Below are 23,127 nucleotides of genomic sequence, written 5' to 3'. Positions count from 1 at the left end.
CCATCAACCCATTGCTACATGCCATAGCAAGAGGCAGTGTCACTTTACAAGTAAGCAGCAGCTGTATGGAAAATCTTGCTCTCATTGGCAGCTGTTGTGACTTTTGCCTCCACAAGCTGGAGCCTCGTAAATAATGTTGTGCTTAAGCTGTTCAATGTACTGGAAGAAATGTGGCTTCTTATAGTAGATATATTGATCCAGAGGCTTACAAATATTGATTGTAAAGATTACATTCAGCTCATTAATTGTCTGTTAACACCTATTACATGGGATTGTTCCACTTTAAGTTATGTCATTCCTTGATCACTTAACACATTAAGTGTGAAATGGAAATGACCTCAGAACTACTTGATGTTTTTCCTGCCATTTCTTATCAGACCTCAATTCCGTCAGTCAGCTCTGTAAATTAAAATTAATCTGCTGAAGGCCTGAAAAAAATGGTGCCATGTCAGGAAATGAAAGATTGAACACATTACATGAAAACAAGTTGGAACGCTCATCAATCTCCCACACAAGTCTAGAGAGACTCTTACTGCTTGGATTTTCTTCTCAATGGTTCTCATCTGAAGCTCAAAACTCTTCCAAGGGAGGGAGTGAATCCTCTCCTGGCATCACAAAAGCCTCCTGCAAGTAGACCAAAGATATTCAGTACTTTTTCTAATTCTGTGACTAGATAAGCCCATCAATGAAGTACTTTATGCCTCTCGCACTCCTTTGATGACTGAATTAGCTAAATGAAATTGAAATGAAGAGTGATTTAAAATGGGCTGCAATGAGGAATGAGTTTAACTGGATACATGCTGCATTCCCAACAATTGACAGGGAATAGATTAGGTTTAGCAATGCAGTGGTTTTAAAGGATGTGACTGGCATATAGAGAAGGGAAAGCGGTCCCCTTTGATCTTAGCAACAGTAGTGTTCCTTTAGACATGATCTAATCCCAATAAATATGCAGAAAAAGATTCATATTATGGTGTTTTTTTTTTTTCTTTTTGCCCCCCTTACAAAACAAGTTAGTCCAAGATAAGTTACTGTGGTTTGCATTAGAAATGCTAATTCATATTGCTACACAGACTCCGAAGTGTAGAACTTTCTGGATTTTGAGAGAATAGTGATAAACTATTGTGAAATTGAACTTGCAGTACAGGAACAAAAATACAGCTGGTTGATGAAAATCACCTCCTGAAATCCAGCTTCTGAGAACACTTGTGTCCAAGCACAGGTACCCTGGCCATGGTAGGTCTAAGAACCTGGAGAACTGGCTTTTCCCCTTCGTTACCATGCTTGTACACATCACAAGGCTCTGTGTGTATAAAGCACATGGAAATTGTTACCCTCCAGGTTTGGCAGGATTTGATGAGTGCAGATCATCCCTGCAAGCAGATCGAGGTAGAGGAAGATCAGAGTGGAGACTTAGCTGGATCAGGGCAGCCTGCCATCAACTTAATCTGCCTGCACATAAAACCCACGTAAGCAGCAGATTTAAGACCCACATTGTGAAGGCTGCACTCCTTATGACTACAGGTTTACTCACATTTCACACACACAGAAAGAACTCGAGTGACTGTCCACTAATGGTGAATCATCCGCATCTCTCTATGGCCCATGGTTACTTTTCTTCCCACCTCAGGCACTGCTGCTGTGTGGGATGAGTCAGCGATGCTCTCATAGCACTGCATAGAACAGGATCTTCTACGAAACTCAGCAGGCTTTACAAGATCAGTGCCTTTGACTCTCCAGAGCCTCAGTGCACAGTAGAGATCACTGATCTGACACTAATTGTTGCCAGGTTGCAAAAATATCAGAAGTGCATTTAGTGACTGTGCCCCAAATCTTTGCAAATGAGCATTCGGTTTCCCCAGTTATTTTCCCACATTACGTTGCCTCATTCTGCTATGGATACTAATGGCTGGTTTGGTTTGCTATTTAGCAACTGGCTTCCTTTTAAATGAAAGCTCATTCCCCTTACCTGAATGCTTCCGTAGTTTCTGCTGTGCTGAAAGGTTAAACAGAGCTCATTATCCATCTCCACCGGAGATCTAATTTCTACAAAAGGCCTTGATCAGGACAATACAATTGGCAAGAAAGAGAACAGGATTACAAAGAACTGTTTTCACACTTAGCCAAATACCAGGAAGCACGGAGACCATTAAAAATGATGCTCTGCATGAGTGTCAGTAGCTCAGCAGAACCTTCAACCTCTTTTGGTATTCTGTTATTGTTCCATCTACACCATTAAAGATGATATTCTCCAACGGCACCCCACATGTCAACTCATCAAGCATCTCAGAGTACAGGATGTACAAGAATACAGAGTAAAAAACGGTACAAGTCATAAGCACATAGCAATTTCCTATGGTCTGGTCATCAGATGCATTTTGTCCTTCAGCTACCCAATGATCAGCAGTAGCAGGTGCATTCTCGTGCATGTCCAAACTGCTTTGTGCAGGAGACTTGGTGAGAGACCTCTCGTGGTCACCTCCAAACTATCCAATGCTATTAAATACATGCCCTCATCAGTGGTCTGAAATTAGGGTTTGGCAGTACATAGGCTCTCCTGTCCTGGTCACAGATATGTATTTAAAAACTGAAAAGAAAGTGCTGAATAGAGACTAGACATGATCAGTACAGGAAGACGTGCATGGCAAACCAGAGCAAGATTTCTGTAAGTCCTTGGATGAAAGTACCTGACAGGCACAGAGAGGATGTGCTGGAGGCAAAGACTGAAGACAGAATACTGTATTGATTCACGGACCATAACAGGAGAAACCAGCAGTCCAGAAAACCACAAAAGCCTACCCTGCAGTTATCACCATCCTCCTTCCTTAAAGAGGCTCAAGAGAGCTAGTAACAGAAGCAAAAATGCATCCAGAGCTCTAGCTACTTTTTAGATTATACTTTAAATTGAATATGTTGCAGCAATGACACAAAATGGAGTTTCTGCTCTCCTTACTGGAAAGTTGATAAGCTTTAAAAATAAATTAAGAAGAGTATGGCAGCTGTGCCTGCACTAAGACAGCTGAACTGCTAACAGCAGCAAATGTGGAGAGAGAAAGGCTGAGGATATGACATTCATACCGAACCATCTCACAGAGGGTCTTATTTCAAACTAGCCCTTGCTTTACTTTTTGTATCAAATGCCCTTTGGTGGTTGCTCCTCTCCGTTAGCATCCTCCTAAGGAAACCCAGCTGATACGCTCAGAGGTCATTCCAAGGTGTGAAACAATGCACACTTCAAAAAGGACAAGCGAAGAAAAACCATGCAGACTTCTGCTAGAATCTTTTTAATGTAAATGACTTCTGTAGAAGTCACTTATTGGTTTTTCTGCAGAGAAAGAACTGTCCTTTTCCTAGATTGTAAGGAGACACAGGTAAGCACCAAAAAGGCTCAGGTCTGATAGCACTTTGCATAGCCCACTGTCAAGAAATGTGTGAATACATACAAAATGTAATAACTAATATTTATCAGCCTGTATCCTGCTGCATTTTACTCACTTCCACAGTGTTGTTTAAAAAAAAAAAAAGACTTAAGTTACACTCAAATCCCTATGCAGATCTCAAAGAGAAAGATTTTAGTGTCTACTGTTCCAATCCAAAATAAGCACACAGCTCAATGTTAGAATAGCTATAATTCAGGAAAGGAAGAGATAGAGTTGAACTAAGACTTCAATTATTACTGTTCTACCTAGAAGAGTATTTTATTTTTGCTTTAATATAGGAAGATAAGATTAGCTCTTCAAACATTGTTTTCCCTTCCATATGGCAATGGCATTATTGTAGTAAAGCACTGAACTTCTCTGTAAGTGGAAGTCAGTAATTTCACACTGGAATGCCATTATCTTGAATCTTCTTTCCTGAAGAAGTGCTGCAAAAGGCAAAATACTGCTGCTAAGCAAACTCACGTACATGAAAGTGAGTTCTGGACTTAGCAGGTCCAAGAAGATACTGACCATCACTAATGCATCTCTGAAGACAATGGGGCCCCCAGCTCTCCCACTTGTGCTAGCCCCTCTGCCAGCACCCCACTGCAAAGGGCCCACACGTGGCTTTCAGCAGCACCCATGTCACTTCCCTGAGCTCTCCACAGTCCCCTCTCTCCATCCAGCATCTACACAGGACAGGTTAACAGAAGACCAAGTGCCATGCTGTAACTCACCATGTTTAAGATCAATTTTTATACTAACATAGTCAAACTATTACGCTTTAGGTCACTTCATATTTTATGTTAAAAAGAAAAAAAGCGTCAGCAGTTCACTAAGAAAATAATAACAAGAGACTTTTGTATCTAGCAATACCTATATTTTAAAACTTGGAGTAAGATTTATTCAGGCTTTGTAATATAAAAAGTCTTTCACGATCTCAAGTGAAGCTGCAGTAATTTTTTTTTCAGGAAAAACACCCACATCACCAAAATCAAAAAACCACCGACTTTAAATTTCTAGATAAATGGCTGTCTTGAAATGTTCCACTTTGGGGTTCAGGAAGATCTTGATGAGCACCTCCAGTCTTTCAGGCAGGAACACTGGCTGCAAGTGTACTGTATCAATCCTGATGCTGATGCAGGAGTTAGTCATCCTCTGAGTCACTCTCTCCCCTGGTTTGGACACATGCCCTAATGGAGGACATGAGCTGGTCCTGGATCTGTTTCCTGGGGTTCTCCTGAAGGTCTGTCTTGATGGCACCTGACTCCGAGATCTTCCACTCCAGTTCTACACAGAGCAAAATAAGAATGTCATGAATAAGGGGAAGCAGACTAGGCTGTTTTCTATCTCTGACACCTTTTGATATTTGCTGATTTATTTACCCCAACACACAGCTCCTCACCTTTCTGATTTACTCTCAAAAGGAAAAAGGACCTCTGATCGTGACAATTCTCCTCAGTTCTTCCCACCTTGTTTCCCCAGCTGGCTTCTCTTACCACACTACCATGAATATCATCAAAACCAGGGCCATACTCTATCCCTCCCCTGCCACCCCATCTCAGCTCCCCTGCCCTGTCCCTCACCCCACTCCAGCCAAGTCCTCCCTTCAAGATTAGGAGTGTTGACTCAGATCTCAACCACTTGGGTGGCTCTGTGCCCTGGGCTGTCTGCAGAGCAGTACTCTGAGTCTGCAGTGTCATTCCTTGTGCCTCCTGGCTCCCTTTACAACGGGGAATGTCAGAGACAGTGGACACAGAGCAGCAGCTTTGCATAAGGCAACTTCCCTGTTGAAAGAACACAACCTCCTTCTATCCAGTTAAGGAGAGAAATCAGGTTTGAACACGCACTGCTGAGAGATTACAGCTGTTTGCATCAAACAGCAAGCTCAGCACAGTCAGAAGAAGCAGGAATAGCTACGTTTCTTTAGCCACTGAGGCTATTCCATCAATATACCTGAATTGTAAAGTATATCCCTGAAAAATACTTACGTAAGTGCAATTCACCCCTTTCCAGCTACTCCTTGCACTGATTATTAGTTCATTTGCAAGACAGTAAAAAAACAAAACAAAACAAAACTGCCCATCAGTAGTGTGCCTGTTACTAAGTAGATCCAAATTGGATTGCTTCCCAGAAGTAGAGGAAAGTCAATACAACACACTCAGTTGAAACCTTTCTCCTAGTCCTGCTGGAAAATCCATCACTAAACCCAATTTTCTTCAGACTTTACAGACTAACGAATGCAAGCACACACTTTACTTAATCTCCAATGGAAATCACCTAGAATTAGAGAGGGAAGAAATAAAAGTACAGAATTTCAGTGCCCAGCTTTTCTCTGTGACTGAATTAAGCTAGCTCAATCAATTATTTATGTGCTAAAAATGGGGGAAAGATAACTGTGTGTTCTGCTACCACTGTTCCTTTCAATGTATAATGAGACAACCTCTATATACAGTTAGTTATTCTCAAATTAGCGGTTTCACAGGTGAGCTTTTCTTTTTCTGACACGTCAAACAGAGCATCTTCTACAGCATGTACTCAGTGTAACCTGCAAACTTTCGGATTTTATTAAATGAACAAAATAAAGCACACTACAAAATCCTCTTTGCATCCTACTGCAACACAGGCAACTGCTACCATTCAGCAGGAACCTGAAGTACTCCTTATCTGCGGCTCATTTCAGATCAAGATGCCTTTGCAAAAGCTTGAAAGTATCTGTACTGACACACCTACCCAGAAAGCCAACAAGTATCCTCCTTTTACCTCCAGTGAAGTCCAGGAATGGCATTTGTTCCAGTTACTTTCCAACAATTAGAGCCTATTCCATTGTATACCTGTCTCCAAGCACTGCTTTATGATGTTACTCCCTGCCAACCTCCTGCAATCCACAGCTTTCTAAATACCTTTACATTGGCCTATACTTGCTGCTTTTACAATATTGCTATCACGTGTTGTTGAGCCAAACGGTGGGGAGAAGATAACAGCAAAACCAACTCATCACGCGGCTCTTAGCGATCTCCATTCTCCTAATTCTCACTCCACCTCTTTAGCTTCTTGCAAAGATGTTCACAGCAGTTGGATGCAGACACTCACCATCCTTCGTCAAGTTCATGCCACCAAATACCAAAGGCCCAATGAACTGAGCTCTGATGTCTCCTTCAAGGTAGACAAATATCGTAGGCAGATTCTTATCGGGATAGTTGGGTATGCAGGTGGTAGAGATAGCTTTGATGAATTTCACATCTCTGAACTTTTTCGCAAGTCCACTTAAATGTTGGTTTATTAAGGCACAGAGTGGAATTCTGTCAAGAACAGCAAGAGACATGTATAAGAAAAACTAAAAAAAGACTCATTTGATAGCAATCTTCTCCAGAAAAAAAAAAGAGTCAGAAATAACAGTTCAGTGGGAAGACCAATGTACTGAAAGCAATTCTGACTACTTTTGTTCAGTTCTCTAGCATTCCCATTAAATTAGTACCACTAGAAGTTGATGTGGCTTTTTCTTTTCTTTGTTTGTTGTTACATTTTTTGCTGTCCATTTTTAATTAAGATACCAACAGCATCACTTCACAGTAACACCATTTCAACAACAAAGCTGAGCTGTCTTGAAGCCAACAGAAAGCAAATTAATAACAATTCTTTTAACTCCAGATTCAGTTCCTCGATTTCCACATTAACTGTACATTTGTCAGGAGCCATGAAAGGTTTAGAGGTTAAATAATTAAGATCTTACCCCTGTTTGTAGAGGTGCAGGACTACCCATATACCTTTCCCAGCTTTCGTAACCTCTTGAACATAATCCTTTCCTGAAATCTCCAGAACTTCTCCAAATTTATTCTTCATTTGAGCTGCTTTCATTTCTGCTAATCTTTGCTGTCTGAACAATAGAGAATGGGAAAGAGATCTTAAAAATAGATACATTTTAAAGTACCTGACTGAAACCCAGATTTTAGAAGCAGGTCACAAATATGTTGAAACCCCAAAGCGATAAAAGCAAGTTGAAGTAGGCTACAGATGTTATTATATTTGAGCCACATTTTGAGCATCAACATGCAGTAAGTACAATTGTGCTCCATGAAAGGAATTTGATACTTCTTCTGCAGATGCTACGCTACCAAGCTAGCTGGTAGAAATCACAAGAGATACACAAGGGGAAAAAAAAAAAAAAAAAAAAAAAAGATTTCATTAAAGCCAAATTCCACATGATGTTCTAACCTGTACATTTCAATAGCTTTCTCATCTTCCTCATTAAATTCATCCTCGTTTTCTTCTAGCTCCTCCAGAGTCATGTCCTCATACGTTTTCACTAGAAGAGAAGCAACATCAAATCAGCAAATATATCATTCTGGGAACAAAACTCATCAGCCTTTCAGTCTAACAGAATTTAGGTATGGGAAATATATTTTATGTATGGGAAATATGTCTTTTTCCTCTCCAATATTACACTACTTTTTTTTTTTTAGAAAATATTATGAACTCTATACACACAGATGTAAAGACAACAACGATTCTAAGCCAAAGGCTGGCTATGCTGGTACAGAAGAACCACAGCTAGCTTTCAAGCTCTGTGACTGCAGCACAAACATATAATACAGCAGGGATGGCTTAATAATGGAGGATGCATACAATGATCATGTTTATGAGATGTTTTATTTGTACATTCATAAACATACTCCACTGAGACAGTTCTTATTGCAACTGTATACACGTAAACATTTCAAAATCATGGAGTTGTCATCAAGAAGAGAGTCTTCCTGCTCTGGAAGAGGCCATATATTCTGGAACGTATTTGTCTGATACTGTTAACAGATGCAACACCCTGTACAAGGTGTTCTTGTACAGCTAACCCTGTACAAGAATTAGTTTTGGTATGCCCTACAGGTTTAGAAGAGGACACACTGCTTCACAGGCACATGAACCCACCAAGAGATTTCTGAAGGATTTCAAGCTGCTCCTCTTCCTTTGCACGCTCCTGCTCTTCTCTGTTTTCCTTTGGAGGAAGGATACCTTTCTTGCGCAGGATGTCATTCCACTCGGTGTCTTTCTCTGGGTCCTACAGTAAAACAAGAAGTGGATGACAGGTATTTGAGGAGAGTTTTCTACATTCAAGCAAGTTTTTCAGGAAACAGCACAGGGATGAAGTGAAATCATCCGGACAGCATCAGAAAGCCACAGCATGCATCCTCCTGACACCAAGGTTGCCTTGTAGTCCCATGAGAAGTAACTTGATTCTATTCCAGAGCACATCTTGGCAGGGTACAAGGTCTGGAAGTGCTGTGATCACTACTAAGCCAGTGCTTGGAGGGAAGTGCACACAGTCTCTCAAGGTAAGGCCACTGTGAGGGAACATATCTAGGTCTGTACTGAGGTTGCTCCTGAATTTTAAAAGCCTTCGCAATGAAGTTCCAATAATCCCCCCCTACCCCCCCCAAAAAAGCCCAATGTGCACCCCTGCGTTGCTGAGAAACTCAGTAGAAATGTTTTTAAGTTACACACCAGGTTGGTTTTGCTTTGGCAGCCTGCCGTAGGGAGCCTGCTTTGCAGGGAGGCTGGATTAGATGATCTGGAGGTCCCTTCCAACCCCTACAATTCTGTGACTCTGTGAGACCACATCTCTTCTCTACCCCAAGGCACAGTACTTGCAGACTTTTTAGCACTCCTGCCATCTGTCAACACGCAGAAGCGCTTAAGCCACCCACCGACATCTGCTTACTACAACAGCAAAAAACGCACACCGCCCTTAAAGAGAGAAGAGCCCAACCCGGCGCCCCACAACGCCACGCACGGCCGCAGCCCCGCTCGGAGGAGCATCGGGAAGGCCCGGGGCCGAGGCCGTTGGCCCTTACGGCTCTGCACGCCGCTCCGCCGGGCTCCCCCGCGCCACGGGGACTGGGGCAGGGCCGGACTGCCGCGACTTCCAGCTCTCACCTGCATCTTGCCTGCGGGACCGCGGCCCGGAGAGCGGCGGCGCTGGGCAGGGCCAGTCCCGGCGTGCGCGGCGCGGAGAGGCGGCGCTGCCGGACGGGGTGGGGGTGAGGCGGAGCCCGTGTCGCCACTGCCGCTTCCCGGAGCGCCTAATAAGGCAGGGCTTGCTGTGAACGCGGCCCACTCCCGATTGGAGGCTCGGTGCATTCGGCTCCACGGCTGACGCTGAGCGTGTGTCATACGGCTACGGACTGTGGGTCTCTCGTCTGCCTCTCGCAAGCGAGCTGTTTGAAAATCCAGGCAGTCCTTTCCACATTAGAAGGAAAGGACTGAAATCCAGCAGTTTGGGGCTGTGATCGCTGAGCTGGGGAGTCTGTGCCCAGCCACCCTCAGGTGGTGCCTAGATTGTCACTTTGACATTGGTTTTGAGCACCACAGAGGAGTGGGCTGGGTATGAGATCCCTAGCCCCTCTGGAGCTTGGATTTCACACAGACGTGTAGGAAAATCCATCCTTTCATTGTTCCATTGGGGCCAGCACCCCATTCCCTAAAAACACACCTCGAATCCTGCAAAAAAAAAATTCTTTCTTCATTTTTGTGCTGTAGTTCGTTAGCCAGCACGCTCAGGAATGGGGAGCTTCGTCCTGTGTCCCCAGAAACTACCTCACACAGCCAGTCTGCAGGCCTTGAGATTGTGTTGTTCTTTTTCTGTGCTCCACCAAGGGACTGAAATAAAAATTTATGTTTCCTTGCAACCCAGCTAGGTTTTTTCTGTGCTAACTGCTAGCCTGTTCTACTGAATGGAAGGCACAATCACCTGTCCTCCCTTTGAGATTGATAGCCACAGCTGCAGTTGACACTGATGGTTAAAATGAATATTTGGATGCATGGAATGTGTTCCATATCCACCTCCTATGGCCCTGAAGGACAGGAAGACTCAACTTGATGTTTAGGTGCGACAAATGTCCATCACTGTGGAAGCCGTGGTTGTCTGAGTGGTGTTGGAGCCACGATTATAGATTACATAAGAACTTTGAAGCCAGCATCTGTGCTGAGGTTTTTAGAATTGCAATTTTGGAATCTACTTCAGGCCCCCTCTAGGAGCCAAAGTGTTTTGGTTCTGACCCACAGTTAACAGCTAGCAAGCAGAACGGAAGGCTTACCTGCTTATGCACCTTTCAGCATACAAATGTTTTGTCGGGGCCTGAGCTCTAAAGGGGCCCTGCTGGTTTAATACCATCTTCTGAAGCTGAAAATACCATTCATGCATGTGGTTCTTGCATGTTGCTCTTGGAACCTATTTTGGATACCTAGAAACAAATACAAAAAGGGCATAAGCACAAAAAGTACACTCATTATTTACAAGGTGAATGAAATGAGTATTTACGTGGGTTGATAGTAATAGGACAAGAGGGAATGGTCTTAAAGTGAGACAGCAGAAATTTAGGTTAGATATCAGAAGGAAGTTTTTCACACAGAGAGTGGTAACTGGAACAGATTGCCAAGGAGGCTGTGGATGCCCCATCCCTGGAGGCACTCAAGGCCAGGCTGGATGTGGCTCTGGGCAGCCTGGTCTGGTGGTTGGCCACCCTGCACATAGCAGGGGGGTTGAAACCAGATGATCACTGTGTTCTTTGCAACCCAGGCCATTCTGTGATTGTACGAAAATACTCACTTGTATTAGGTAAGATTCTTACCCAAGTCAATTCAGAGGAACTAACCAATGACCCTGAGCACCAGAAGCCAATATTCTCAGATTAAGTCCTGAGTTACCAGAAGCATCACACACCTTAGAAGCATTCCCTTCACATCATTTCAGGGGGTTTTGCTCACAGAGTACACGTGAAGCTAACAGTCTTTCTCCATTCTCTTTGCTGAAAGGCCTCCTCTGCCTAGAAAGCACCCACGTTACTCTATTTCCCTTCCTCTTTCTTGATTAAAACTCACATTTCCTTTATATACTTGTCTAAATCAAGCCTTAGCAGGAAAGGAAGGATTGATTTTTACATGCGGTACACGAACAGAAATATTCCATCCCCAACAACTAAGAGTTGATATGAGCACAGAGATTATAAGTGTAGTTTAGCCTTTGAAGACAGCCTAGACTCCCACTCCAAGAAGGATTTACCTCAGAGTGACTGTATTTCTTCCTTTTCCCTCCAGTCAAGTGTTTGGAAGAAGATGAACCACATGTGGGAATGACTCATTAATTGTCCAGGTGACCCCACTAATGGGGAGAAAATCTTGCTCATAAAAGTCACTGCTCCAGGTTAGGGGAAATGGTTTTTTTCAGGACTGTTTGCCTCTGACTGTAGGCTATAGCAAAGCACAAATTAGGCTTAAAAATATCTCTTTGGAAGGTAACAGGATATCATTTTCATCTATAAAGCTCAGGGAAAAAGTTGGGGTGACTTTGTAGAGAAACTGTATGTGTAACATAGTATATCTGCAATGTAAGCTAACCTAAAAACTTTTGTTTGAAGGTGGAGGTAATAAGCTATAGTTTGGCTTTGTTTAGACTTTGATACAGGGTAAGCTTTTTGTTTTGCTTCTTCCCTTTGAAACTTTATTCTGTTATTTCTTAAGTATTTAAGCTTCTCTATTTAAAAACTACACAAATTATGTTAGTCTAATGATATGTGTTCTTTTATATTATAAACAGTTGTACTAGAAGTTAAGCAATATCTTAAGTCTGAATAAATAGGATAATCAAGTATTTTTACCACTTTAACTATTGTAGTTATTGCAATATATTGCAGATATTTGCAATATATTTTTATATAATATTTGCAGATAAAATATATTGCAGATATTTTCTAGCTGAACTGAATTTCTTGATTGCTATTCTAGTAAATTGACAGTAAAATCTATTTCTATGTTTGTAATAACACTATGTCCAAGTTGATTCTTTCTCTCTCATGCACAGTAGTCTCCATCGTTCTATGGCAACCAGAAAAATCTATTTAAGAATAAATTTAGAAACTATAGTGCAAATCTCTTGGTCTCCCTCAGATAAGGCTTTGTGGGCTGTATAAGTCCTTGAAGTTTTGTATTTAATGTGAATTCAGAAAATCTAATATAACAATAAAGGAAGTTTGAATACTGAGTTCTCCTGGAAAAAGAGGCAGCCTTGGCCTTTAGCTAGCACTGAGATAAGTTATTGTTTAAGACAAACCTTGTGTAAGGTGGTCCATCTTGTCTCAATCTCCAGTACATTCTAATAATTGAAAAACTGCTTTTCTGAGCTCTTTACATTTGCTTCAGTAAGTCTTACTGATAACTTTTCAAACCACTCTTGCTCCCTCAAAAATAGGCTGCTATGGGGCAGTAGCAGTTATCCTAGATCTGTTTTTAATGAACTTAAGTGAGTAGCTCTTCCTACCCTCATGAAAGGAACAAGCTTTCTTCTTGATGTAGAAGAGAACAAAGTGTAACTATCCTTGCTGTTATCTCTTCTTGTTATCAGTTACCTGTATCCTAAGCACCTGGGTACAGTGAAAATCTCCAATTCTTTGTCTCTCTGTGCTATTCAGAATGTCTGGGCGAGGGAAGAAGCTTACCGTGGCTAGCAAGCCTGAAGCCGCACCAAAGAAAGCGAAATCAGCCATGGCTGGTCTGCAGTTCCCTGTGGGTCGAGTCTTCAGGCTCCTGAAGAGAGGCCACTACTCTGACAGGATCAGCCCCGGTTCTGCAGTCTACATGGCTGCAGTGCTGGAATACCTGACTGCAGAGATCCTGGAGCTGGCAGGAAATGCTGCACGGGAAAACAAGAAGGCCAGGATCCTGCCCCGACACATCCAGCTGGCTGTGAGAAATGATGATGAGCTGAGCAAGCTCTTTTCCTGTGTGACCATCGCTCAAGGAGGGGTTATGCCAAATATCCTCCCTCAGCTCCTTCCCAAGAAAACTTCCAAAAATACTGGTGTGCCTAAGGAACAATCTGGTAGCCAGTGAAACTTGCCTTTTCTGGTCTGACCTGTGCACTTTTGAATAATGGGACTCAGCACTAATTTGTTTAATTCTTTGTAATTTTTTTTCCACTGTTTTTAATGCATTTTTAAAGATTGTAATAAAAATTTCCAGAAAGCAACACTGTTCTCCTTTCTTTCCACAGCTTCATTTCCACAGAAATGTGATTGCCTTATTTTCTTGGTCTAGCATACCACCCAAGTAACTCTTTAAAATTGCTTGTTTACTTCTATAATATGTTTTCAGGTAAAGGTTGTAGAGCAGGCAGAGGAATCAAGACATGTTCATGTGAACATTTATCATGGCCTCAGTGCAGTTAATTTAGCACCTCACAGGTTAATTCTGCTTTAGAGTTGATTACCCTTTGCTTTAATGCTTTACTGCTTGGAGAGCTGCAGTGAGCTATCTCTCATAGGAGGCTAAACTTCTTTCTCCTCCTTGCTATACTGGCTACCCGGTGACTATTTAAACCTTGGGCTGTTGGTGGAGGTGATTCTCTTGCTTCTTTCTAGTGGTGCAGAATAACAAATATATTCTCCTCCAAACAAACTCCTAGGCCTTTTCTAACTAACTCACTGAAAGTGAAAGCTTTCCCTTGAGAAGATTTCTAGGCTTCTCACTCTGTAGTGGATATTGAGGTTTGCTATTGAGTGGGGAAACAAGATCTGGTGCAAGCGTATTAGGATCAGTCTGCCTTTGAGGTACTGTCTCACAGACTTCACAGCATCTTACAGAGAAGAGCTGGTTAGAACCATCTTCCTAACCTGCAGGCAGAGTGAAAACCTGTTTTATGTAAGATATGCCTGTCATGTTGAATTTGACCTAGGTGCCCTCAAAGCATGAGTATACCAGAGCCTACAGGTCAGCTTTCACAATTTTGAGGGTCTTTAGAGCTGTAGTGATTCATAACATAAACAACTCAAAGCTGCACTTAAGTAAGAGTGGGAAAGGAGAAGGATTCCTGAGCAAAGCAAACATCTTGAATTTTTCACAGTAGTGGGCAATTGAAGGAGTTGTACACAGCCTGTTTGCAAAGATCAATTTGATGAGCTTTTGGTTGGCCTACGCATTTCACTGAAGTGAGAAAGTGGGGGATGCTGGAGCAAAGAAATGTAAAAATGCCTGGGAGTAGATCTGCAGCTTTGTGCATAAAAATGTACTATATCATAGAATCATTAAGGTTGGAAGAGCCCTCAAAAATCATCTAGTCCAGGTGTTCGCCTACTATCAGTATTACCCACTGACCATGTCCCTCAGTGCCACATCCACACGGTTCTGGAACACCTCCAGGGACGATGATTCCACCACTTCCCTGGGCAGCCTGTGCCACTGCATCACCATTTGTTTGGAGAAGATGTTTTTCCCAGTATCCAGCCTGAACGTCCACTGGCACAACTTAAGGCTGCTCCTTCCAATCCCCCTTGTCCTACATGCAACTTTAGCCTTGTGCTGCTAACTGGGGAAAAAAAATAAAATAAAAAGGTTTAAAGGACATATATGTGAAATGAACATGTGAAAGTCAAGTGAATCCCGCTATTTGACTGTGCAAAGCAATGGCGGGAATGATTATTTCTTTCGGTGAAGCGAAAATCTAAAAGCTTGCAGTAATGAGAGAAGATTCAAGCAAGATACTCATTTCATGCAGGTTTAAGTGTGGCAGTTATAGCCTTCTGCTAATCAAGACAGCTATGTTTCAGAGTGCTGCTCCAGGATGAAAACTGCTTCTGTGGTTCTGCTCTGCGCTGCACCAAACAGACCCTCGGAGGCACATCCAGTGTTCATGCAGCTACTGGAAAGGCCTTTACTTGACATTTTCTGTGTGATGAAAGAGCTGAGGGAGAAGAAAGGCCCTATCCCCAAAGACTGAGTTTGTGGTGAATTCCAAGGTCTATTTTTTCAGAATTTCTTTCATTGAGAACAATCTCATTTGTTTTTTTCTAGCCAGTAGTTTAATTCATTCATAAACTAACCAGATTGCAGAGTGAGTTGAAAACACCCCTCTGGCTTTGGATGTCTGAGAATGGATGCCTCCTAGCTCAGCTGCTAGTGATAGTTTCTTTTGGGCCTAGGCTCAACCCTTCAGCATTCATACGTTGGAGAAATAATAGATTCAGCTGTCACCACACACTCAACCCTTGAAAGAACATATAAAACCTTGCAACACAGCTACGCATGACTTTGGAAAAAAAATGAACTGCGTGACAAAGGAGGACAAACCATGAAATGGAGGCAAACAGAGGTCCTGAGCCTTTCCCAAGCTCTGTAATGTGCTCATAAAGCAGTTTGGCCACTGCTGGCAGCAAAATCAACCACAGTAGAGGCTACTAGGTTGAATTCTTGATGAGTGCAGCAGGGTGCAGTATGCCCCCGTACAGCTGTAATAAATGAATTGCCAGTCAGAGGTATCACCCTTCTTCAAGGCAGTAAATAATGTGTCTTTTCAGAGGAGAAAATTAGCTGATAATGCAAAGCAGCTTTTCAAGGAAGAGTACCAAATTCACCTGCTCTTAAGAACTGCACTGTGTTGCTCAAGTGTTATAACTTTCATTGTTTGTCATTTTGAGAGGCTGAATTTTCACTCACTCAGGTGGCATTAAATGAGGCAAAAGCTGCTGATGATATGGCTGCCAGTCTGGAGCTTAAAAAGGTGGCAGCTGTGGGGAGAAAGGGAGGTTTGTTTTGGTTGTGGTTTTTCTGGAGAGAAGGCCTAAAGCAACTTGTATTGGTAAGGATTTTTTCTTTAAGGGTGTCCTTCTTTGTGTTGGAAATGAACTGGATGAGTAAAAGCCACTACTGAATGAGGTAGTGGCTTTTATAATTGGTTTGTTTGTTTGTGTAAGGCTGTTGTTTAAAGTGAATCTTAGCTTTGTTTATCTAGGCTAATTCTAAAGCTCCCTTTTTCTAGGGTGGGTCCTCAGAAATCTATAAAAGCCTTTCTATTATTATACTTCAAAGAGCTTTAATATAATATTTGATTTAGTTTCTCCTGAAGTCTGAGGGAAGTCCCTCCTTTTTTTCAAAACAGCTTACAATTGAAACTTAAAAGCAATCCTCTGCATAGGGGTGGGATTTTCCTATATTTGCCTTTTTTTTGTTATGTATCAAAGAGGAGCTGGTGCTATTCAGTGCTAAGAACTTCATCAGTAATAAGTAATGGAGGCTCGTTTCAGAGAAAAATAAAAAGAGAAACAGTATACAAGTAGATGGCACTCATGTATTTGTAGTAATCTGCTGCAGTATACAGTGTAGAACAATTTCAGTCTCCAATGTAAAAACAGCTTCTCTTCTTTGTAAGTCTTGTTTTTGTTTGTAGCCTGTCACTTTGCAGCATAGGTCTCCTCGTCTTTAGAAGACAGGCTCTGTTTGAAGTGGTTTCCAGCAGATGAAGGGGATTTTTTTGTTTATTTTTCTGTTGTTACATCAGAAAAACATACAAATTTTTAGCTGTTTGCTTGGAGGACATGGTTACAGAAGCTGTTCGTGTTTCTGCTAGGGGTAAGTTCAGTGAAGATTCCCTGCAGGCTTTCTGAATGCTTGTTGCATCTTGAAGCCTTGTTTGCTTAACCTTTTTCCTTAGCAGCAGTGCTCCTCTGATACTGGATCAGAAAACCTTGTTCCCTGTTCCACATCTCTTTCTTGAGAAGTTCAGGAGCCTAGCAGAAAGCTGACCTCTGCTCTGACTGAGGTGGTAGGTGTCCCTTGGCTGGAAACACGTCAGTTTCATGGAGAAGCAGCCTAACACATCTGCTCCTCCAGACAGGAACGTGAAACAACTAGCAAACTTCTTGAGAAACAAAAAACGACTTCTCAGGAATGAGAGAGGCAGTGGAATGACAAGGAAGGGAGGACAGACTTAAATACTCAATTTCTGTTGTTTTTCCTTATTGCTAATTCTTCCTTTCCTTACGCTAGATTGACGCTAGAATGTCTGCACGTGAGAATGAAAACACAAGGCTCCCTCTTGTGTCAAAGAAAACGAAATCAGCCATGGCTGGTCTGCAGTTCCCTGTGGGCCGGGTCTACGGGCTCCTGAAGAGAGGCCACTACTCTGACAGGATCAGCCCCGGTTCTGCAGTCTACATGGCTGCAGTGCTGGAATACCTGACTGCAGAGATCCTGGAGCTGGCAGGAAATGCTGCACGGGAAAACAAGAAGGCCAGGATCCTGCCCCGGCACATCCAGCTGGCTGTGAGAAATGATGATGAGCTGAGCAAGCTCTTCTCCTGTGTGACCATCGCTGAAGGAGGGGTGCTACCTAATGTTCTTCCTGAGCTTGTTCCTAAGAAGACAGTGACACTTAAGCCACCCCACAAAAATGGCCATTCGCAGGAGTTCTAGCTGTTGCCACACACCCAGCTTGTGTTGCTGTTGCTGGCTTCTTTTCCCCAGCCCAGTGCTCTGCATATTTTTTGGTCTATATTTGTATGCCTATCTAGGTGGGTGGCTGAAAGGTGTTTAAGTTTCCCTATCAACATTCTTCAGAAGAAAGAAGTCGGACTGCTTTTATGAATAACTGTGAGAAGGACTCTATCTTATGCCTTTCCATGAAATATTTGCTGCATCAAACAGATGGTCTTCATTCCACTACCTGTTGCCTTTAAAGCAGATGGGTGGGTAGCTGGAATCTCCTTATTCAGTGTGTGAAAGTCTGCTTCATCTGACAGCAGCTGAGAAACTTCATCTGGGCTTGTTCACGGTGATGGTAAAGCTGATGATTTATCTAATACTGGAATGATGAAATAGTGTTGTGCTGTAACTTCAGCATCACCACATGTGCATTGGGCTGAGGATTGTGTTTGGCACTGTCTCCTTGGTCTCTGCATTCAGAGTGCCATCTCAGGAGCCTTCTATACACTGTGCATAAATGTTGACAGCAATTCAGCCTTAAGGATTTGTAAAGTTGTTTTAAGTGTGATTCTAATAAAACTCTCCTTAGTCTCTTTGAGGCTCGTTCTATTAGGATCCAGATCAAGCAAACTTACATGATAAAGTGCAATCCAGAAAATGACCTTTCCCAAGACGTTTTAAAGATTGTGTTCTGCACCTATGTAACTGGAAAGACTGCTTGAGCGCTATTGGGTCTGTACTTGAGACTATAGCACTACTGAGGACATACCAGTATTAATGCTTGTTGTGCATCACTGTTTCATTTATTCTGCTTGTAGCATAGAACAGGAAGGTCCTACTGTCCACCAGGTTCAGATATATTAATCCATTCAGACAAAAAAGTTACTTGGAGAACTACTTCCAGACAGACCCTACCAGCTCAATATTTGGGAGCCTGTTTCCTGTATTTTACCTGTAGTCATTCAGATGGTGTGGCTTTTTTTTTTTTTTTTTCTTTTTTTTCTCCAAAGCAACTCAGATTTCTCCTGGTTTTTCTTCTCCAGTGGAAATGGATATAGTTTCTTCTCTGTGCAGACTGGCTAGGGAGTTTAAATGGAGGGTGAGAAGCCTGTAACTAGGCACTGCATGTAAAGCTGCAGTTGGGGGTCTTTCAGTGTGTTAAGCCTGCAGTACGTCTGTAAACTGCAAAATATATTCTAGAGGCAAGGCTGTGAAAAGTCAAATGGGGGAGAGTGTAGGTATCCAGTCAGTGCCAATATCACTGGCTGCTAGGAGCCATGGAGATGAGTGGTTTCTAGTGTGGATATTAGGTGATTGTTTTGAGAGTAGCCTTAAGATCAGCCATTGCGTCTGCATAAGCATGGCAACTTTCTCTTGAAACTTAAGAGGGTGAGGTAATGCTGAAATGCTGACCTGTGTCATAAACTGAATCCCCTGCCTTGAAAAGCAACAGCAGCTCCCTAGGGGGCTGTAGGATGTCTTCCTACAGCAGTTTCAGTTAACACTGACAGGCAAGATGTATTTGAAGAAAAACACTCCCCCGTTTCCTCATCAGGCTGGTGGTTACATTTCATGCTGTGCTGGCTCCTGGCCCATCCAAGGTGCTGCCCCCAGTGTGGTGCTCCAGCAGCAGCAGGAGCCTGTGCAGTTCCTACCATGCTGTGTTGCTCCCTTTGCTGTGTCAACACAGCTGCTCAGGACATCTGCTGCTGGTATCGTATTTGTTAAACCGTTTTGCTTCTGGTTTGTGCTTTTTTTTTTCCTTTTTTTTTTTTTTTTTTCCAGCCTAAAAAGCAAAATTCATGTCTGTTTGGCAAGCTATTACCATGCATGCCTGAGCACGATGCTGCCATAACTTGAGTTTGCACAGGGGGGTGGAGAAAGTTTGGAATGATGGCAAGAACTTCTTAGGCAGAGGTTGGCCTCTGATGCCTTCATAATGAAAAATCATGAGAGTTTCAGAGGTTTTTTTCTGGAGTGAAACTGCATCATACCAGATACGTGAGTTGATAATTGTTAACAATGTAGTAGGTTTCAGCAGCAACCTCCCATGTCTGTATTGGCATATATTACAGAAAAGGTGAAATGTTAATGGCAACAGTTCCCAGAGTCTCAGCTCTGCTGCAGAGAAAGCAAAGGATGACCCAGGCTTGTGTAAAGGGTTTCCTCCAATCTGGAAAGCTGTGTGACCTATGCTGAGGTAAGATGGCTAGGAGTTACAGCTCATGCCCAAAGCACGGAAGTCAGTCTGACTAGGTCAGAGGGAAGGCAGCCATCAATGTTGGTGCTGGTTGTGGCTTTTTTCTTTCTTTTTCTTTCCTCTTTTTTTTTTTTTTTTTTTTTTTTTCTTCTTCCTGTTGTTGTTGCCAAATAACCAATTATCTACATCTTACAAAATTCATCTGGTTTAACTAAAAAGTTTAAATGTGACCACAGCATAGCTGGCAAACCTGAGACATTCTATCACCTTGCAAGCAGCAAGCTTTGGAAGATGCAGTCTTCCAGGGCTGAATGCTCAGTCGGCATTCTGGGTTCTGCAGCCTGCAAGGGCTGTTTTGGAGGCTGGTAGCTAAAAAACCTGGCTGGGGAGAGGCATCACTGTTGTCAGTGCCTTGCCCCTTTCTTTGGCACAACTGCAGATACAAGAAAGGCTTAGAGAAACAGCGGTCCAGGAAAGAGCACCCTTGGAGCACACAGGATTCCTGTATCGTTTTTGGATATATTTTCTCTTTTTTTGCCATGTCTGAAGACAGTTAGGAAGATAACACTCAATGTTATGATGGAAGCTTTTGTTGACTGGCTTTACTATTTGTCTCTTGCAGCAGGGAAGACTATTTAATCTTTCTCTTTAAGATGTACACGCTCACCATGTTATGCATGCTTCAATGAGGGTGTTCTTAATCAGTGTCAGTTTAAATATATAATAAAGCACCTCTGTACCCCAAATAAACTTTACATGTTATCAGTGTATTTGTGAAAGCTTCCCTAGCATCTGGGTCAGGCTCTGCTCTTGTTTATATCTCTTCTTTCTCTATCTTCCTCAGCTGTCTTTGGTGTCACAGCTTATGTACCCCATGACTTGAGGGGGCAAACTGCCTATTAACTAGCTAATGTTCACTGAATATGTTGAGGCTGCTAAGTATGGAAATCTATTGTTTTGTTTGTACAAGCTGCTCAGGAGACTCCTAAACAAGGTGTTATGTAATGAGTGCGTGTGGGAGAGAATGGAAAAACTGTTTCCAGTATTGCAATGAACACTATGGTCTCACCAGCTTGCTCTTGCTATGAGTGTGGCTCTCTTTGCAGTGCTGTGTGTAGCATCTGCGAGGATATTTTTGTCAGCAGTATCACGATGGGAAATGTGTAAGCTCTCTTAAACTTGGCTGATGACAATTTTACTGGTTATTATGCCAACTGCTTAGCAGCTGGGGAGAGGAATTGGCCAAATGCTTAGGAATGTGTAATTGGTGAACCAGTAAAACATGCAAACTGACCCTGCGCTATCTCTGTGCTCTCGTCTCCCTTGGTTGCAGGGAGAGGCAGGCTCAGTCACTGAGATGCATTAGATTTTAAATGTGCTTATCAAAGTGAGAGACACAGAAAGAATATTCTCTGTGGAAACATGCTGCTTTCTTCATCAAGTGTAAGCACTCTAAGAGCCAGGCCAAGGAAGGTGAACGTGTTCTCAGTTGTTGCCTGGTCTGGCCATACCTCTCTTCTTCCTAAGCAAGCTAGTATAGACATCTTTCTACGTGTACTTCTGACCCTTGAGGTATTCATGAAGCTGCCTAAGGTTTGGTTTGGCTGTTGTACTTTCTTTCAGATTTGTTGCAGCCCAAGATATTAGATACTGCAGCTTTGTTGCTAACAGCCTATGCAGGTCTGTGTTATCCCAGTACCTGCCTTTGCACCTGACGTTTGGATCCAGAGCTCTATTCTGCTGAGGAGTTGTGATAACTGAAGATGCTGCACAGAGCGAGCTCAGCAACAGAAAAAGTAAGTTCAGCTTCATGACTCAATGGTGGGCACTGCAATGGGAATACTGACATTTCTTCACTTTCATTTTTTTTTTTTTTTTTAATCCCCCTAATGTTCAGTCCAAGTGTGATATCAGCCTGTCAGTACACAGCTAGATGTCAGTGGTTCATAGTGGAAAAGAAACAGGCCTACCTCACAGAATGCAAGAGAAGTGCACATTAATAACCTGAAAATAACTGTCCTCCATCTAGGTCAGCGAAGAAACTTGTCTCTTTCTTGCTGCAGCATGCACTGAATCCAGGGCACTGGTTAAGCTGGAGTTAATGACACAAAGCAGTGAACAGTGAGAGGTTGTATCAAGCTGTCACAATGCTTGGCCGACTTTCTTTTAAGACTCAGATATCTCTAAGTCTCCCTGGTGAAGATTGCTGTTTGAGCTTGGGAACAGATTTTTTTATTATTACTTTGAGCTTCTCTATTCATTCAAATGTCATACAGTTGCTTGTTGAGGCTTAAATCCTACATTGCTAGTTGAATCTATTGAGGAATGTGCTTGCTGCAGTAAGGGAGCTCACGCATAGCTCATGCATCTGTTGAGGAAACATTAAACACCTGTCATACATCCCTTTCCAAGATTTAACATTTCTCCTAATCTCAAAATAACTTCATCTATTTTGATCTCTCCTATCAGGGTCACTTTAATGCACCAGGTAACTTAGCTGGGGCCTGACTTTTCTAGAGCGTTGTGTGTGTACATAGTGCTTGCTGGGATGCCATCCAGGAAGCTTTCCTTGGTGGGTTTACTATTTACCACTCTGGGAACTTCTTCCTTCAGGATGTTGTACAGATCCGATTCTCCTGTTAACTAGCAGGTGTCCATCTCTTCATATGTGGGAGTAAACCTGTTTTGTGCTGTGGATTGTGGCCTACCTCTGGCTGAGCATTTCTGTTGTGCCTTCTGCTCTGGTTTCCTTGCTGGGCAAGGAGAGCAGGAACAAATCCTGGTAGCTTAATATCTTTGTAAACAACTGAGGGTTTCACTATCACTTAATACTTCCCACTGAAGCCTTCTGCTGAGAAAATTTACATGTGCATGCATTCTGCCTGTCTCTCCCTGAAGAGCCGCTCATCAGAATGGCTTAGTCTTCCTCTCACTGAAATCATCAGAAGCTCCAGAAACTGGTGAAGCTGTGTCTTCTTTAACACAGAACATAAATGCAGCACTGATCCCTGGCAGAAATGAGCGTGCATTAATTAAAAACTGATCACAGTTAAGGGGTAACTATACTCCTCCTTACACCCTCTGTAGAACATCCCTTTTCTTAATGGACCTACATTTTTTATTATTATTATTATCATTTTTATAATTTGAAAGGAAGTAAAATGACTCTTCCATACCCAGGGCCTTTTATCATGTTTTTCGCTGCATTAGTAATATCCAATTCCTCTCAAAGGAAGCTTGCTCTGGTACCTGCTTCACACCATGCTC

The 23,127-nt window shown here is 42.5% G+C and overlaps 3 protein-coding genes across 3 annotated transcripts; 2 read left to right on the top strand and 1 right to left on the bottom strand.

Annotated features, from left to right (window-relative positions):
* Nucleotides 1-4,282: 4,282 nt before the first annotated feature.
* On the bottom strand, nucleotides 4,283-9,427 carry PDCL3 (phosducin like 3). Its single transcript, XM_042810218.1, has 6 exons — nucleotides 9,348-9,427; nucleotides 8,343-8,472; nucleotides 7,635-7,725; nucleotides 7,153-7,296; nucleotides 6,513-6,721; nucleotides 4,283-4,709 (listed from the first exon to the last, which is right to left on the bottom strand). Exons 1-6 carry the CDS (start codon nucleotides 9,351-9,353, stop codon nucleotides 4,567-4,569), a joined length of 723 nt encoding a protein of 240 aa, XP_042666152.1. The 5' UTR covers nucleotides 9,354-9,427; the 3' UTR covers nucleotides 4,283-4,566.
* A 3,451-nt stretch (nucleotides 9,428-12,878) lies between these two features.
* LOC122155940 (histone H2A, sperm-like) lies at nucleotides 12,879-13,298 on the top strand. The gene has a single exon (XM_042810323.1). The coding sequence runs from the start codon at nucleotides 12,879-12,881 to the stop codon at nucleotides 13,296-13,298; it is 420 nt and encodes a 139-aa protein (XP_042666257.1).
* Nucleotides 13,299-17,237: 3,939 nt separating this feature from the next.
* Nucleotides 17,238-22,824, top strand: LOC122155939 (histone H2A, sperm-like). The gene is made up of 2 exons (XM_042810322.1): nucleotides 17,238-17,603; nucleotides 22,759-22,824. Exons 1-2 carry the CDS (start codon nucleotides 17,238-17,240, stop codon nucleotides 22,822-22,824), a joined length of 432 nt encoding a protein of 143 aa, XP_042666256.1.
* The last annotated feature ends 303 nt before the right edge of the window (nucleotides 22,825-23,127 follow it).

This window comes from Centrocercus urophasianus, unplaced genomic scaffold (genome assembly GCF_019232065.1).
Source record: "Centrocercus urophasianus isolate 14NV4802_14NV808 unplaced genomic scaffold, USGS_Curo_1.0 seq_12, whole genome shotgun sequence".
In the NCBI taxonomy this organism is placed as follows: Eukaryota; Metazoa; Chordata; class Aves; order Galliformes; family Phasianidae; genus Centrocercus; species Centrocercus urophasianus.
Note: the sequence above shows the minus strand (reverse complement) of the source record. Positions and strands in the feature narration are given on the sequence as shown.

Coding starts and splice junctions, on each gene's coding strand:
- PDCL3 (XM_042810218.1), bottom strand. Junction 7,297..7,634: donor AAAGCTATTGAAATGTACAG/GTTAGAACATCA, acceptor TCTATTGTTCAG/ACAGCAAAGATTAGCAGAAA. Junction 6,722..7,152: donor CTGCACCTCTACAAACAGGG/GTAAGATCTTAA, acceptor TGTTCTTGACAG/AATTCCACTCTGTGCCTTAA.
- LOC122155939 (XM_042810322.1), top strand. CDS start 17,238: ATGTCTGCACGTGAGAATGAAAACACAAGGCTCCCTCTTGTGTCAAAG. Junction 17,604..22,758: donor AGCTTGTTCCTAAGAAGACA/GTGACACTTAAG, acceptor CTCTCCCTGAAG/AGCCGCTCATCAGAATGGCT.
- LOC122155940 (XM_042810323.1), top strand. CDS start 12,879: ATGTCTGGGCGAGGGAAGAAGCTTACCGTGGCTAGCAAGCCTGAAGCC.